General features: G+C 37.9%; 1 protein-coding gene across 2 annotated transcripts in view; it reads left to right on the top strand.

The window, feature by feature from the left end:
- raver2 (ribonucleoprotein, PTB-binding 2) overlaps positions 1-19,110 on the top strand; it is an 88,029-nt gene that overhangs the window by 38,926 nt on the left and 29,993 nt on the right. For both annotated transcript variants that reach the window (XM_067459808.1, XM_067459807.1), the window contains exons 3-4: positions 234-706; positions 16,728-16,919. In XM_067459808.1, coding sequence (XP_067315909.1) covers positions 234-706; positions 16,728-16,919 — 665 coding nt within the window. The remainder of the gene's footprint in view (positions 1-233; positions 707-16,727; positions 16,920-19,110) is intronic.

The following is a 19,110-nucleotide window of genomic DNA, read 5'->3' as shown; positions in this document are numbered from 1 at the left end:
TTATGATGTTTTTCTCTGGCCTGTATGTTAAGTTTTAAGTTTGATGAGTTTTTCCGTTTGTGTTTGTTACTACTCAGTGTGATCCACAATTTTTTATTTTTCCTAGTGTCACACATGGGGTGTAATACTCCTGTACTTGTTTTTGCACTCAATATCCATTTGATTGCCCTTTGAGTGTTTCATTAATGTTGTTTTTTTTGTGTCTGTGTGTGTATGTGTGTTTGTCTCACTAGCCTTCGTAACCCTTCTAAATGGTGACCAGGCACAGGATGCCATCCGGACTCTGCACCAGACATCAATCCGAGGCCGTGACATCACCGTCCAGCTTCAGCCCACGGACTCCCTCCTGTGTGTCACCAACCTGCCCTACACAGTCACTGCTGGCCAGTTTCAGGAGCTGGTGCGTTCCTATGGCAACATTGAGCGCTGTTTCCTGGTGTACAGTGACCTTACGGGGCACTCCAAAGGCTACGGCTTTGTGGAGTACATGAAGAAGGACTCGGCCTCCAGGGCACGGTCAGAACTCTTGGGCAAACCGCTGGGTGACCGTGCACTCATGGTGCAATGGGCTGACGTCAACCAGCTGACCTCTGCTGACCACCTCCACTCCAAGTGCCTATGCGTGGATCGCCTGCCGCTAGACTTTGAAGACTCGGAGGAGCTGGCTCACATATTTTCAGAGAGCTACAAACCCGTCTTCTGCCAGGTGAGTTGTGGAGAAAAGTAGCAGGGGGCGTTTGTATTCAGGCATTTCACTTGCCCCGACATGACTGGAAAATAATTAGTTTATAGAACAAATTATTTTGCCTTTGGAGAAGTTAGGGAGATATTTATTGGAGAAATCAAACAGAAATTATTTCTTTAGGGCTTCTGTAGTCTATTGGGATGTGTTTATTGTTGCTATTGTCTTTTAAAGGTATAGTTCACCCTAAACTTTTTGAATTTTGTCATAATTTATTTACCTCTAGGACTTTCTTCTGGTATACATAAAAAGGAGAAGTTTGATATATTTGTCTGGTGCTCATTTCAATACAATCAAAATTAAGGAGGATGTGAGCTATCAATCTCCAGAAAATGACATAAAAGCACTCATAAATGTTTGTGAGTCAGATTCATTTAGATTTATTGAAAAGTACCAGCTCATAAGTGTTATTCCTTCGAAAATCTGACTACATTGATTGTCCTGTTTTATTTATTCACAAAATTGGTTCATAATATTAATTATTTTGAGAACAAGAAACTGTTCGGACCAATTAAATTGTCAGGGTGGGCTTTAGATGATGACGGACAGCTGAAAAACAGTAACGTAATCATCCAAGTCATCAAATGTGCTTGGATTGAATTTGTTCAAATCCTAAACTGAGAACTTGTTTGTATATGCATTTACCTTCACTATTTCTCTCTGAAATGATGATCATGTTGTTAAGTAACCTTAAATTGTGTATCCTTTAAGGTGTGTATCCTTAAATTCTTTTTTTTTTTACAACACCGGCAAAGAGTTTATTCCAGCGTGCATGCAGACAGGGTTGCCAAGTTTTTACAACAAAACCCGCCAACTAATAGCCCAAAACATGCCCAATAGCTATTCGGGGCGGTTCTCCAGAAAAAATGCAGTTTGAGGGGTAAAATGCGTGTTATTTTGGCACAGTTGCCTGCTAAAATTAGCATTCCTGGGTCTATATATCACATAATTGAGGTCGCTTCAACCCGCTAACATGGAAAAAAAACAGCGGAAAAAACGCAGACTTGGCAACATAGTACAGCTAAGTTCTGTTGACATTTGACAACTAACGTTATGCGTTGCCCCATTGCTCTGATTGGTTGTAGTTCTATCCAATTGATGTCTTTCCTGGTTTGGTTGAAACACGCCCCATAATCACAGCCCAATGGAGCAGTATAAGATAGAGGTGTGCGATACCGCTAGATTTGGTATCGATCCGATACCAATTAAATACAGGGCCAGTATCGCCGATATCGATACCAATACCGATACTTTTTAATAATTAAGGTGGATGCGTCTTCAACCTTAATAAATGAATTTTCATGACTTTTAATATGTTTTTGTGATTTGCATTTTGGCTTATTAATCAGTACTACAAAAGCTTTTGTTCAGAAACAACTTTTGGTTACTTCTGTTTTATTTAAATAAACAAAGTTACAAAATGATTACTCTTTTCAAGTAGCATGTTAACAAAAAATAATCTCTTTAGTGCACTTCTTTTCAGGAATTTTTTCTTAAATAAACAAAGTCACAAAGTTTTAATTCACAATAAATATAAAACATGTAAAACAAATTCTCCTTGTCATACGATATAATGCTGAAAATTTAAATGCTTGGCTGAGCGGCGCACGCGCCTGACTGCTGGTGGTAGCGCTAGTGGTGAGTCACGTGACGGTACAAAACAGGAGAGGGGGAGGAGAGCAGTGTCGAGCACGAGCAGCACTCTCTTGAGAGCTTCCTCTGCTGTGTGACAGCAGAAGCATTTTGACAAACACGGCCAGGTTGCAAAACGAGAGAAACTGAAACTTAAGTATCGATATTTTCACATTGGTATCGATCAATACCGATACCAACGTTGGTATCGGTATTATCGATATTAGTATCGATCTGCCCACCTCTAGTATAAGACTCATATTCTGACTAGAATTGAGTTTGACCACATCAGACTAAAGAGTCATGTGTTTGAGAACCCAACTACACTGTGCAGTGTTTTTCAAAATAATTTAAAGAAATTGTTTATTGTAGTAATTTGTTTGGTAATCAGACTACACAGATTGCACTGATTCAGCGGTAACACATTATTTTCACGGTCCACTTTTAGACATTCTAATGAATAAGTAACTCTGCAAGTACATTTTAACTCATTCTACTAACCCTAACCCTACCAGTGTAATAATAATCAAAGGAGATTCAGTTGACATGCAATGTGAGTTAGTTGACATGTAGGTGCAACGTTACTTAAAGTCAACAGAATGTCTAATGGGGACCACCGAAACGGCTCAAGAGTCATTTGTTCAGGGATCCAGCTACATTGATTGTGCTAGGCTTATCTAATTTACTTAAAGAAATAGCTCATAAGAGTCATTTGTTTGGTAATTAGACTAAACTGTTTGCACTGCATGTTTTTAATTAGCTAAAAAAAAGAACTGCTGCATAAGAGTAATTTATTCAGAATTCACACCATTCACACATTCACACCACCTTGATTGTGCTGTATGCTTTTGATTTGCTAAAAGAAACCAGCTGATAAGAGTCATTCATTTGGGAATCCAGCGACACTGAGCTGGGTTTTTCTGATTCACTTAAAGAAATTGCTCATAAGAGGTGTTTGTCTGGTAATCAGACTAAACTGATTGCTTTTTGTTTTTATTCACTAAAACGACTAAAAAGAACCATCTCATAAACCATTTTTCTGTTCCTAACCTAGTCATTAGAGAAGTATTAATGATCTGGCTTTAAAGGTTAAGTTCTGTTGCCAGACTTGGTGACGAGGACTTGTGTGGAAACCCTGCCTAGCTTTCTCTCGCCACTGTGTTAATAAGAGAGAGCTTTTCACCATGCAAACCTTCTCTAGAAATCAATACCTCCCAGGAAAACTGCCTTTAAGTGCTGATGCAGGATACAGTTTCCTCAACCTCCATCCTAATCAAAACCATTAAAGCTAAAGGGCAACACTGACTTTAGATCTACAGTTAGGTGAACACCAGCCAACACCGAAATCAATACCCTACACCCTCTCAATCCCATGAAGCTTTGCAGCAGCATTAAACCCACACCATTTGCTGGAGTGTTGGAGATGCATCAAGCTCTCAGGACTTTGACCTCAAATTGCATCACAGTGCTCTCAGGCCTCTTTAATACTCAAGCTTTGCTTCAAGAATCAATAATGGAGCTCTCTGAATATTGCCACCCCCACTACTGTACAGAAATTAGATAACTCAATGAACTGCGCAAGTGATTCAGCTCATCTGTGTGCAGGAGATGCCGGAAAACAAGATGCAAAATGTGCCTTATGCTGACAGAAAATGTCTCATCAATATTTAGGACGGTTTTAATGATCTAAAAGCTTCTTTCATAACTGCTTAGGGATTGGAAAGAGTGACTCTAATTTTCTCCTAATTCTTCAACAGCTGTTATATGGAGTTATTTCAGGGTTTATTCAGTCCTCCTGTTGTAACATTTTCAGGTGGCGGATCACTTCCAAAGATACATACCACCTAACACTCCAAACTTTCAAATATGTAGTGTATAATTACCGATTCGAGGCATTGTCACAAATTACTTTTTGTCCAAAAAATCCTTAAATGTTATGATTAATCGCATCCAAAAGTTTGTGTTACATAGTATGTGTGTACTGTGTTTAAGAAAATTGTATATATATATATATATATATATATATATATATATATATATATATATATATATACATATACATATACATTCACGTGTGTGTATTTAAAAATGATACACAGTACACACAGCTATATTATGTGTAAACAAACTTTTATTTTAGATGCGATTAATCGTGATCAAACCTGTTTGATATTTACAACTTGTGATCGAGCCTCTGACTGGATACTAAGATCCAACATGGCAGCTATATATAGACAAAGAAAAAAGACTTGAAATTATTAATCGGCAGGTGTGTGGTCTCGTGCTCTGGCCGTATTGTGTAGTGCCTGCATTCGGAGGATTATAATATTAAACGTTAGTTGAAACCGTCCTTAAAGGAATAGTTCAGCCAAAATGAAAATTTGATGTTTGTCTGCTTACCACCAGTCTAATTAGAATTAGACCCCATTGACATGCATTATACGAGCAACGGTTTGAGTTAAAAATCTTCATTTGTGTTCTACTGAAGAAACAAACACACCTACATCTTGGATGCCCTGGGGGTAAGCAGATAAACATAACATTTTCATTTTTGGGTGAACTATCCCTTTAAGTCTGTAGTCTTCCAAGGTTTTAAAATGGGTTAAAATTTGAAAATTGTCTAGTGTGTCCCAGGCCTAAGTCATTTACAGTAAATACTGTGCACATTTATACCTGGATGTGTCGATTGATCACAAAACACACAAGAACCATTTGCATGCATCTCCTTTGTGTTTTTTGAAGGAAAGTTAAACTGACACAAGGTTGAATAAAATATGACTTTTACTGGCTTGAAGTCAGAATAGCTTGATCATAGTTCACATCTCATTTGAAGTGATGACCAGGTCATGTTTCACTCAGATTGCTGCAGAAGCCATTATCATGTGATAGAAATGAAAACACTTTTGAGTTTAGTTGGCAGGAAATGTCAGCTCAATTATGTGTTTGAAAATGCATCTTTTTTTCCTTTCTGGCATCTCACCTCCCACTTTGTCACTCATTCATCTCACAGTCCTCCTCCCTTCTGTCAACTCTTCCTTTTTCCTTTCTTTTTGAGAAAGATTATTAGATGACTCAGCGCGTTCGTGACGGGCATACTCTGACCCTGGCACATATGAGGGACTCGCATACATACTAATACAGACAGCTGGACACACACACAGACACAGACAGACAGTGCACCTAGATATATTTAGGTGGAAAGATCAGACCAGTGGTTTCAGAAAAGATTTTGTTGCCTCTTTCTGTTTTTCTTCATCTATTCGTCCCTCTCTCTTTGTCTGTTTTCAGTTTGTCTCTGTATTTATCTCTGTGTTTTCCTTTGGACTGATATGAAGGTCAACTCATCTGCTGACCCGTGAACGGACACCCTCAGTAGATTTTGAAGGCTGTCATAACACACACGAACAAACATGTCACTTTTTAAGACAACCTTCTGCTTGAAAATGAAATATGAAGACAGAGTAAAATGCTTTTGAAAATAAGTAACCATTAATGTTTTATGTCTAAAAATATTCATATTGATCCCATACAGATTAAGTGATCTGATTTTTAATGCTGCTGCATTATTAATGACCACATGTAGGTCATTTGAAAAATGTATACAGCATATCCAGTTGGCCATTCAGATGCTTTTAAAGACAGACACCCCTCATCTTTTGCTCTCCATTCTTTTTTTGCACTGCTTTTATTTTTCCATTATATCACTATGTATCAGTGTATGCTTCTAGATTTGTGTGCTTATTCACACGTTGTGGTGAAGTTCCTGTATTTAAAACTGAAGTGTTCAGCATGAATGTTCAGTCCAGCACCAGAAAATCTGGCCCGATTTCAAAATACGGTTTGTCTGTTTAGACACTGTTTTTTAAGTATTATAAACAGTATTATAATATTGGTTATGTTGACTTAGCTTTTATTTTTATATTTTCAGTTTTTATTTTCAGTTTATTTTTAGTAATTTTAGTTTTTAGTTTTTGTATGTCTTATGTTTTTGGTTATTGGTTGGCCAGCTTTATTCACAGTGTGATGGAAAAGAGATTAGAACACCTCTTGATAAAATGATTCTGTTGCACTGACGCCATGCAAATGAATCATTCTAAAAACTGCATTAACAGCTGTTCACTCGTTTCATTATAGTTAAAGGTGCACTATGTAGTATTTTTGCAGTAAAATAACCAAAAACCACCAGGTGAGTGTTATTTTGTTCAGTTGAGTTCTTAAAATATCCCAAATGTTTGCAACTTTTTGTAAATTGTGAGAAAATTGCTATTTTAACCAAGGAGCGTCATATTGGTGTTACCCTCGGTTTCCGGTTTTATTCTGCAGAAACGCTTTAGCAGTGTGCAACGAGTGTCACAGCAGTCGCTGAGCGAATGCACAGAGTTACGTCATAACATAATTTTAAACACACATTTAAATGTATGTAATATGATAAACAGAACTGCGTTACCTCATACTCATGAACGGAAAACGGAAAAGGCACCGTCGACTGTGTCCCACCATAATAAAAGCCCCACTGCTCGCAAGGCGCTAACTGCAGTTAGAAAACGTGAGCGGCACTGCTAAAACTACTATATCCAGATGTTATCTGTCATATTTGAACAGTTTTTAGTCTCTGAGATCTTTCTGTCGAATGTGTTTCCTATGAAGTTGGTAGCGCCTGATATAAAGTTTGAGTTGAATTACATTGGTTGCCCTGTTTTGATTTGAAACACTATTTAAAGCTTCTTTCTTGTGTAAATTCTGTATATGCTAGCATCATTTATGTATATACATTTATGTATTACCTAGAGGCAACCTCTACGCCGTGCAAAGGTTCTTCGCCTCTACGCCGTGCATTAAAATCCTTTAATGCATGGCTAGCCGTGGATTATCCCTTACTTGGATCATTGTCTTGTTGGAAGACAAATCTCCGTCCCAGCCTCAGGTGTTTTGCAGACTCCATCAGGTTTTCTTCCAGAATGGCTCCATCCATGTTCCCATCAATTTTAACCATCTTCCCTGTCCCTGCTGAAGAAAAGCAGGCCCAAACCATGATGCTGCCACCACCATGTTTGACAGTGGGGATGGTGTGTTCAGGGTGATGAGCTGTGTTGCTTTTACGCCAAACATAACGTTTTGCATTGTTGCCAAAAAGTTCAATTTTGGTTTCATCTGATCAGAGCACCTTCTTCCACATGTTTGGTGTGTCTCCCAGGTGGCTTGTGGCAAACTTTAAACAACACTTTTTTTCTTCTTGCCACTCTTCCATAACGGCCAGATTTGTGCAGTATACGACTGATTGTTTTCCTATGGACAGAGTCTCCCACCTCAGCTGTAGATCTCTGCAGTTCCTCCAGAGTGATCATGGGCCTCTTGGCTGCATCTCTGATCAGTCTTCTCCTTGTATGAGCTGAAAATTTAGAGGGACGGCCAGTTCTTGTTAGATTTGCAGTGGTCTGATACTCCTTCCATTTCAATATTATAGCTTGCACAGTGCTCCTTGAGATGTTTAAAGCTTGGGAAATCTTTTTGTATACAAATCCGGCTTTAAACTTCTCCACAACAGTATCTCGGACCTGCCTGGTGTGTTCCTTGTTCTTCATGATGCTCTCTGTGCTTTAAACGGACCTCTGAGACTCACAGTGCAGGTGCATTTATACAGAGACTTGATTACACACAGGTGGATTCTATTTATCATCATTAGTCATTTAGGTCAACATTGGATCATTCAGAGATCCTCACTGAATTTCTGGAGAGAGTTTGCTGCACTGAAAGTAAAGGGGCCGAATAATTTTGCACGCACAATTTTTCAGTTTATGATTTATTCAAAAAGTTTGAAATATCCAATAAATTTCGTTCAACTTCATGATTGTATCCCACTTGTTGTTAATTCTTCAAAAAAATACGTTTTTATATCTTTATGTTTGAAGCCTGAAATGTGGCAAAGGATCGCAAAGTTCAAGGGGGCCAAATACTTTTGCAAGGCACTGTATATATATATATATTCTTCAAAAAAAAAAAAAATTTCTTGTTACTTTTGCAAAAAGATCTCATGCCATGTTATAGAAAGCTGAAGTTTGTACCTTGGTTGGTGCCTTGACATTATTCTTTTATTCATACTGTTCAGTGCTCCCTCTTTCCCAGAATCCCACTGGGGTCTCTATATCACTCTCAAAGGTCAACCATTTATAACAGGAAATAGACCATGTCCAAGCCAGAGGGAACACGCCATTCAGACGTCCAGGCACAATATTTGCCTTTGATGGAGTGATTTATGGTTTGGTATACTGTTTGTGTGTTTAAATGGAGCTGGTTGCTGTATTGATTTTCCTGGCCTGAGGTCAGTAATGACTGGTTGGTTGAACATCTCAGAGGGTGTGACTGCACCCGTACATACAGACGGTGGAACCCTCTTGCCTGACCACCTTCTCCTTCCTGTCTAGGAATGTGTTTGTACATACAAGGCCAATCAAAGGAAACTCATGGATCATTATTGTATTAGATTTGTGTCAAGTGCCCTTTAGGATACACACTTGTGACAGAATCAGTTTGGGCCAAGAGGGAGGGCAGTTTAACATTTGTGCATCTCAGCAGGTTTATTAAAATTATGTAATGCTCTAATTTGTCTCTCAGAAGCTTGCCGTTATATACAAAAACACTCATCTTCTTCCCGTATGATTTTGCTACTCTGTCTTTGTGGTGTCTTTGCTTGGGATAAGAGCACTGGATGGTGAAAGAATCTTTTTTGTTGTTTTATTCCATGCCTCTAAATATCTGCTTTTCATATTCCATATCTCTTTTCACTGGGTTTCAACAGCTCATCTGGGCCTGTGTGTGTGTGTGTGTGTGTGTGTGTGTGTGTGTGTGTGTGTGTGTAAGCAGGAACACGCAACAGAGAAAGCCTGTAAAAGAGAAAAATTACAAATAAGATCTTTTTAATATGAGATTTTTTCCAAAACTGTTTATCCTAGACAAAAATGCGATTAAGTGGAGTGCAAATGGAGACTTTTTCTTATGTTCCTGCATCTCAGATTTGTCAAAATTTCACATGTACACTGTCATTAAAAAGTTAGACTTTTATTAAAAAAATTACTTTTATTCATCAAAGATACTATTTTGAACAAAAGAGACAATTTTTTTATTTCATTTTTTTAAAAACTTTTTTGTAGCAGATTTGAACTTATCTGTTATTTATTTCTTTATCAAGTACCATCCAATATCTAACTTATCAATTCATCCAAGAATCCTAAAAAAAACCAAATCAGCACGAATGTTTTCAAAATTTGATAAAATACGATTTTTATTTTCCTGAACACCAGATCAGCAAATAAGACTTTTTTTAAATATATCTGAAGGCTCATGTGACACTGAAAACTGGAGTAATGGATGCTAAAAATGTAGCTTTGCCTTTACAGGAATAAATTACACAATTCCAAATAGAAAACAGTTATTTTAAATTATGATAAAAATTAAACAATATTTCAGTTTGTACTATATTTCTCATCAAATAAATGCAGTCTTGGTAAGCATTAGAGACTTCTTTCAAAAATTCAAAATATTCCCGACTCAACTTTTGAACGTTGGAATAGCCCATCTGAAGTTCTCTGTCAAAAACTAATCTCAGATTTTTCAAGATACCAATGTAGCAAATTAAAAATCAAAGATTTCAGTATGAACTCCAATGCTGCTCTATCAGTTATTAGTAGATATTATGGATGGTTTTGCTTGTCAATGTAAGCACAGGACTCTTATTTTAATGGTAGACATTTTTTTAATTTGCCTAAAACATATGGAGCTAAAGTTAGTCCTGTTTTGTCTCCAGCGGTTGTCATGACAATGATGTAGTTTAGGGCGGCACAAGTTCACGTTCAAAAACACAAACTCTCACACACACACACACCTTCAGTGAAATGGACTCACATATTGTTTCAGTGTCGCCTTTGATACTAGGGGCTGATACTAGGTGGATCCAAGCGGCAACCTCCCGCGATCTCTCTTGAAGCCAATACGGAAGTAATGTAAACTGCAGTTCCTCAACTGGCCACTAGGGACAGGCTCCAGAAGGGAGCAGAATCTCATTGAGCGCCATGTTAAAATTCTCAACTTTAAAGCAGAAAAAACATGTTTGCAGCCTGGTACAAATTGTGGTTTTGGCTTATAAGGCTAATGTTGATCTTCATGACAACTCTGAGGGGGGTGAATTTTTTTATAACTCATTCGTTTACGTTATATAAAGCCTTAAGGTTCTGCATAATTAAGGGCGTGGTTACAAGTGGATAGCCATTTATCCGCCGTCTATAGTTATTGCGTCACCTCAGCTCCGCGCACATCCCGCCTTTTTGCCCATTTTCTGTTATCCGGGAGTGACACGCGATGACTCGCTCACAAGATGGCAACGCCCAGCTCGCCCCTACTTTAAGCTTCAGAACGGCTTATCAGAATCCTATGGGTGACGTCACGGACACTACGTCCATATTTTTTTACAGTCTATGGGTGGATCAGACCCGGCGTATTTTAAATCTGCTTTTATGTGGCATTGCATCTTTAGATCAGCCTTAAAGGGGTCATATAATGCCATTTTTGTACAAGTTAATATGGTTCTTTAGTGTCTAAATTAAAACTTTGTAATATACTTTTATTAAAAATTCTCATTAGTATTGTAAGAATACACTCATTTTACCTGGTCAAAAACAGCTCTGTTTTCACCAAGCCATTTCAGTGCATAAGGCTTTAATGCTAATGAGATTGGCTCACCCCGCCCCTCTGTCCTGTGGGTAGAGCTATTAGCCTTGACAACAGTAGAGGCAAAGCGGCGGGAGTCTCTGAGGGCACATCTGTGCAAACGTATATCAATTTGAACACGAGTCGGACCCGGGACAAGATGACAGCTCCAACAAAATTCGACAATTAAAGGGATAGTTCACTTTGAAATTAAATTTTGATATGTTTTAGCTTACCTCATGGGCATTTCCCCAGTAGTTTCAATTTTGATCATTTTAGGTCAAACCGTTCTTGTCTGTGCCTCACATAATGCAGGTCTATGGTCACCACCTCAAAGAGGATACACAGAGAAGTCCAAATTAAACAATCCCCCATCGTAAGTACACACTGATGGCCTAAGACACGGAGCAAGCGGTTTGTGTGAGAAAACGAAGTGTTTATATCGTTTTTTACCTCTTGTACCTCTCATAATAACTAAAACTAAAGACTTTTCAGAGATATGAAGGATGCAATACTACTCTATAGATACTCAAGATTGACATGAGATTGACTAAAACTGAGTGTTTCACCCCCGCTTTAAAGGGTTAGTTCACCCAAAAATGAAAATTATTTAATGTATTACTTGCCTTCTTGTTGTTCTTTCTTGTCACCTTCTTGTACACCCGTAAGACCTTCGTTCATCTTCGGAACACAAATGAAGATATTTTTGTTGAAAGCTGATGGCTGAGAATGGCTTAAGATAGGCCTCCATTGGCATTCAGTGCATTCCCACTCACAGGACCCATAAAGGCACTAAACACATCGATACAAAGTCCATCTCACTACAGTGGCTGTACAATAATTTGATGAAGCGACGAGAATTAGTTTTTGTGCGCAACAAAAATCTAAATAATGACTTTATCCGCCAAGTTATTGTCTTCTGTGTAGGTCTCGGACGTGAACTCACGCGATAGTGGCACTCCTCTTCGCTTCCGGGTCATGTCTCTGAACGGCGGATCTGTGTCATATTCTCGCGCATGCGTCGAGTTCACGTAAATAACTTGGTGGATAAAGTTATTTAGATTTTTGTGTGCACAATAACTATTTTCGACACATTGTAAAATTATTGTAGAGCCACTGTAGTGAGATGGACTTTGTATCGATGTTTTTAGTGAGTTTTATGGGTCCTGTGAGTGGGAATGTACTGAATGCCAGTGGAGGCCTTTCTGAAGCCTTTCTCAGCCATCAGCTTTCAACAAAAATATCTTAATTTGTGTTCCGAAGATGAACGAAGGTCTTACGGGTGTCCAACGACATGAGGGTGAGTAATTTATTAAATAATTTTCATTTTGGGGTGAACTAACCCTTTAAATGTTTACATTGTGAACACGGACTTTCGAAAGCGGAACTGGCCATAATAAAGTTTTAGCTCCTGTACAAGATCAGCATACTCCTCTTCAGACTCTCTGTTATTTTAAGACTGGGTGCACCCCAAAACCTTCTTTTTGATCTTTTAAATAAAATGAAAAGCTCATCTTCACTGAACGATGAAGTGTCCGTGTTTTCTCAGCTGGCTAACGCCGCAGATGTTTTGGAATGTTGGAGATCTGAAACGTTGCAAATTCATGTCGCGGCTGATGTGAATGGTTTTGATGCCAAATATTAGCTTTTCTATTACGCGTCTGGTGTGAAAGGGCCGTAAAGAAGTTTAAGATGAAATATCTATTGATATTTAAATGAAACGTTACTGCTGTCAATAAAACTGCTGAGCTATAGAAAGGCTGTAAAATGTTTTTCTGGGAACCGTTTCTGGGAATGGTGTGTTCACCATATTGCTCAAACAGACACACACACAAATGTTTGAGACTCTTCCAAATGACGAATGCTTTTCCTTCTCTATATTTAGACTTTTACATACACTGTCCTGACTGCATTATAACTGGCACAGATAAGCCTGGGTTCCTCCGAGACATACCGCACCACTTATTACTGCCAAGGACGTATGCCGTGACAGTGTGAAAGAAATATCCAGGCCACACTAGTACGCATAACAGATTCATGGTTTCCTACATTCTCACTACCATGTACTATGCATGTGTATATATATATATATATATATATATATATATATATATATATGTGTGTGTGCATGTCTGTATATACATGTATATGGTACACATTGAATCTGACTGTAATTCCCTTTTTGCTTCTATCATCCTTTATGCCACTCCTTTTTTTCTGTCCTTTAATCAGCCCATCTTCATCTCACTTTTCTCAACATCCTGTCTTTTCTTCTGGGCTCTATATTTTCCATCTTCTGTCACTGGCATGTTTTCCGTTCATTCATTCACTCACCCTCCGGAGCTCTCTTTATTCTCTCTCCCTCATTCTCCATTTCCTCCATCTATGTTCCCTCAGGGGTCTCATTTCCATCCGAGTAACTGCCAATAGCTGATCAGTTTCTTCCACCCCCCTCGATTCAACCTTCATCCTTTCTTTCCTCATCCTTCTATCTGTCTCTCTCTCTCTCTCTCTCTCTCTCTCTCTCTCTCTCTCTCTTTCTGTAGGAAAGCTGTACATCAGTGTTTACTGCTCCGCCTTTCAGAATCAGGAGTGGTGAACTTGGGTGAATAGTTTGTGATAAGAAAGAGACTAAGCGGCACAAAATATATCATATATTGACATTGAACAGTGTTCTATTGATTTGCCATTGCTAACTGCGCAAATAAAAGAAATTTAAAGCACAAAACTGGAACAAATCATTTGGATCAGTGTGATTCTTTGTAATGAATCACTCAAAGTTTATGAATCAGTCTGAATCAAGCACATTGTTCTGAATCATTATTGATTAATAAAGAGACTAGGTGGCACAAAATGTATAATAATTTTTTTTAAAAAAAATCTAGTTAACACAGTGTTCAATTGCTCTCATAATAAAGCAAGCAGAGACACAATGTAAGTAAGTTTTCACACTCAATGATAAAAACGTGAACAAATCCCTTGACTTGTGAGATTATTTGTAATGAATCAGTCAAAGTTGGTGAATCAGTCTGAATGAATCACAGGAGTCAGTGTTCTGAATAATGAACTGATCTGACTGAGAAAGTGACTGGGTGGCGCAAATATATTATATCACGACCATTATCTGGAGCAGTGGTGGCTCTTCTGGGGAGGCAAGGGAGGCACAGCCTACCTAAAATTTTTAAATGAAAATGTCACTGAGTGCATATTTATTGTTTGTAATTTCAACTCTGTAACTACCGCACTCTTACTGTATGTGCCGAATCTGCAAAACGAAAGTCTGAGGGGATCGAGAAGGGGAGGGGGAAGCAAACCCATAGCCAGAGAACCGTGCCTCTGTTGGCAGGGCTCCATAAAATGTTATCCATTAAATTGCATTCAATTTGTTCATGAATTAGATCTCTCGTTCAAACTCAAAAGTATCTCGGTCAGTAAAGGGCGTATTTGTTCAATGAATTCAACAAATCACATGCTCCGTCACATCTCATACTTGAAACGCTATTGGCTCGAGATTTCTTTGAGTATTTATTAGTAATATAGTGGATATTAGCATGTTGATTTACATGTGCACCCCGTGCCACTGTGCTCCTAGTGAACATGTTAGCCTGGAGCCCTGGTTGGTAAAAAAGAATAAAACATTAGCTGGTCACCATTGATTATTTTACTTTCAGCTAATAGGAATATTGAGAAAAGAAACATGGGAGAGGCCATTGCTCCCTTGCTATATCAACCAATCATTGAATCAAGAGATGCCAATTACATGATGTTAGTTTAAACTGCTAGATATATTGAATATTTGATCGCAACAGACAGTTACAAATAAAAAATGAAGAACCCATGAAAATGCTGAGCTAAGTTATAGGCTACAGCAATCAGCTTCACTAAATGGACAAATGTGCTCTTTTAACACTTTTAAAGGAACACACGACTTTTTGAGACTTTAGCTTATTCACCGTATCCGTATCCGTATCCCAGAGTTAGTTAAGTCCATCATACCATCTGATGCACCCATGGTATGTATGGTATAAAAAATGCTATGTATTATCTATCTCTGGGGGATACGGTGAATAAGCCAGTCCCAAAAAGTTGGCGTTTTCCTTTAAGTGATAGACTAGGTGAGTGAAATTTTATATATATATATATATATACGGTATATATATATACTGTATATATATTGTCTTGCTGTATATGTATCGTTTTCTGTAAATGTTCAGTCTAAAAGTTACCAAAAGGCCATTTTCAAAATCTTTGGGAGGGGATGTGAAGGCTAACATTTTGTTTGCCTCCTCTATTTTAAAACCCACCAGCCGCCGCTGATCCAGAGTATTTACAAGTCATGGAAGACACTTAGATTTAAGCTGTATGTGATGAAGGAGCAGTAGAGGAGGCAGTTCTTTCCACTGATCAGTCCCTGGCAGTTGGTGAAGATGTTTTGATGAGGTGTCGCTGTACTCCCTTGAGGCCAATTCAACGAAATGACGCACACAGATGAAAGGCAACACCTCACAACACATCTGGAGAGTGTGTTTGTGTGTGTTTACTCAAGCTCACCTTGTGAATGTTCTTGATTCCCTGTGTGGTTCCTCATAAGGGTTGTGAGATTCAAAAACACTGCCTGGTAATTGTGTTGGGAATTAGAGAGGCTTTGGCATATTGCAAGTAAGCTTATATGCATGTCCAAGTCTTTATGCTGAATCATTTTATCGTTCGGTTTAATGTCCGTCTTCGCTTCAGTGGTCCCAAATATTTATATACCTAATGCTATGGCATTCATGCATTTAAGCATGGCTTAAGTGACCATGTACTGTTTGGGGTGTTGCATGTTATTCTATTTCATATTTAGCATATCATAGTATTTTTTTAAAGGCAGCAGCAGCAAATATGACCAATGATGAAATTAAATGAAATACGAAATGTCATCTCTGATTTTGACATTAGCCTCAGGAAAGATGTCAGAACATCCAGTGATATGCTGCTTGATTTACACACTTTTTTTTTTTTTTTTTACAGTGTTTTTAACATATTAGTTGTAGTTAAATTGATCATATTTTCTCTAGGTAAACAAAGAAACAAAAGAAAAATGTGAGATATTCTAGTCCATTTCAAGGTTACTAACCAAATAAGCACATTTGAAATCCTTTGAACAAATATAATAATAGCATGCTAATAATATAATTTATAATGATAAACAAAACATTTTCACTTGTGATTGCAGATATTTGTACCCCACAGTATCGATAAACAGACATGTTCATATTTGCCACAAGGGAAAATACTCAATAATTAAAACTCAATTTCCGTTCTAATATCAAACTTGGGCTTATTGTGCCGTGAGCTTTTATTTCTCATGTCAGATGTCACAATCATTAACCACATCCTTTAGCTGCAGGCAGCTCACAAATCAACACCAGAAGTCACAAATCAGTGGGTTCCTTAAGGCTCTACACCACCCAGCAGAGCTGAGATCTCATAAATGCACATACATTTTGCATTCATTATTAAATGAAAATGAATGAAATGGTTCATTATTTTGGTTTCATAAAATAATAATGCATCGCAAGAACAGAGTGATGATTATACAGTTGGATTGTAATGTACCAAATTCACACGTCTTTGACACGATTTGTTGATCTCTAATCACTGTGTGTTGCAGCTGGCTCAGGATGAGGGAAGTCCAGTGCGGGGTTTCGCTGTTGTGGAGTATGAGACGGCGGAGCAGGCTGAAGCAATGCTGCTGGAGATGGACAGACAGCTAATCCAGGGTCAGGAGATACGCCTGTCTCTGTGTCCCCCAGGAACCTCTGGACGCAGCACTCTCGCCGCCCTCATCGCTGCTCAGGGAGTGGTGAGTAACGCGCAGGGGACAAGTGACATGGTCTTTACCGCCACATAGCAAGCAAAGAGAGCGTTTTCCCACATATTCATGCAGAAGGATTAACGCACACACGTGCATGTGTGAAACAGCAGTGGTGACAGTTTAATTACAGTATTCATACAAACCCTGCTGTTTCAGACATCTCCAGACCTCCGCTGCTTTTCCGAGGCCTGAAATAAACCGCACAGCTATTTTCAACATGCTGGACAGATCCGCATAAACCAGCAGCCTGTCTAAAACAACACTGTCCTGAAGATACTGTCAGTGGTGTTGAATGGTAACTGATGTTCTTCAACACAGTGGTTTTTCTTCAGGACTCAGATTATAGTTTGAGTGTTTGGTTTCTAAATGTTTCTTTAATTGTGTTGGTTTAATGCTCTTAGCAGCCAATAATTTACTACATAATACACAGTGTGGTAGACACAAACCAGGTTTATTCTTGCTGCAGGTGAATCTGTATTTAAATGCAGTCTGGTTCACATTTTCGAATAACCCTTGAGTAAGATAAAAGTAAACGTACAGTATTTAGCTTGCTGTTTATAATAAAGAGATCCAACTTGAGCTCTAAATTATATATATTGCTTTAATACTTTAATGTGTCTTTTCTGAATAAAAATATGAATTTAGCTCAAACTTTATATGCAACACAAGATATGGTAGTGTATAAATATACATACATATGTATAAATATATTATGTATTATAAAATGTATTATGGTTTTTTGTTGCATTTTATTATTTGTATTTAGAATCTTTTTTTTGTACTGTCTATGTGACTTAGCCCCACTGAATACAGCCCAGCCCAGCCCAGCCTACACACACACACACATTTGTTTTTGTAAAATGTGGGAACATTTCACAGGTGTAATGGTTTTTCTACTATACAAACTGTACATTCTACACTGCCCCTGACCCTGCCCCTAAACCTACCCAATCACAGGAAACATTCTGCATTTTTACTTTCTCAAAAAAACTCATCCTGATGATTAATAAACCTTTTGAAAAGTGGGGACATGGGTAACGTCTTCATATTTCACCCTCTCCTTGTAATACTGTCATTCCCATGTCATTATACACATTTGTGTCCTTATATTTCACAAAAACAAGCACACACACTCAAATTCACTTTGTCATGTCTCAACATTGGTTCTTATTGATATTTTGTTAGAACATAGATTTTTTTTTTCGTCTGATATTTCAAATGTAACTTTAATCGTGCCCAGATACAGTAAGTTGTTGGCAGCAGGTTACATCCGAACATTGATTGATTTCATTGTTCAACTTTTTGCTTCTGGTGGACAATAAAATATCTGACTACTATTATCTTTTCACATTTAAATGTAAGCATTTAGCAGGAGCTGTTATTCAAAGTGACCTTCAACAGAGGAGCATCAGCAATTTGTCACTCAGTACACAATGACACATATATTAGAAAACTATATTAGGATTTGCTAGAGAAGAGGAGAATTTTTTTTGTTTTGTTTTTTAAGATGAAAATATATTTAAAGACCCTATGAAATGATTTTATAAAACAATTTTAGAAAATGTCTAATATAATAATGATAATAGCTAATAGCCTTTTGAGCCAATAGTCAGATGCAGGTGGTATTATGAGAGGGGACATTTTCATTCTAGATCACGTTATTGTACAACATGTTGTATATGCCCATGTGCAAGTCGTAAATATTTTTGCCAGTGAATAATTTAAAAACAAATTCATACTTCTTGGCATTTTTGTCAAGTTTTAGGAGTATAAAAGCATATATATATATATATATATGTATATATATATATATATATATATATATGTACATATGTACCGAAAGCCACAAAACTATAATTTTGATTTCATGGGGTCTTTAATACAATGCTTCGTCTCTTCTCCTTTCTCTCTCTCCTCCACTCTCCTTTACTCCTCTATTTTCCTCCGAAAAATATCAAGCCAAATAGAGCAAATGCAAGCTGACATTTCTCAGGAAGTCCACCCCTCCGAGCCACAGGCATCTCTGTACTCTGTCTGTATCTGAGACACGCCCACCCACTCATACACAGACTGTGAGGGCACAAGTGTTCCCTTCTGTCTGACAGGACATTGCTTTTGTGTGTGAGTGTCGTCATATAATTTTAGCACTTGCTTGGGGACTAGCAGGTGTCTGCACTTT

This window comes from Pseudorasbora parva, chromosome 12 (genome assembly GCF_024679245.1).
Source record: "Pseudorasbora parva isolate DD20220531a chromosome 12, ASM2467924v1, whole genome shotgun sequence".
Taxonomy (NCBI): Eukaryota; Metazoa; Chordata; class Actinopteri; order Cypriniformes; family Gobionidae; genus Pseudorasbora; species Pseudorasbora parva.
Note: the sequence above shows the minus strand (reverse complement) of the source record. Positions and strands in the feature narration are given on the sequence as shown.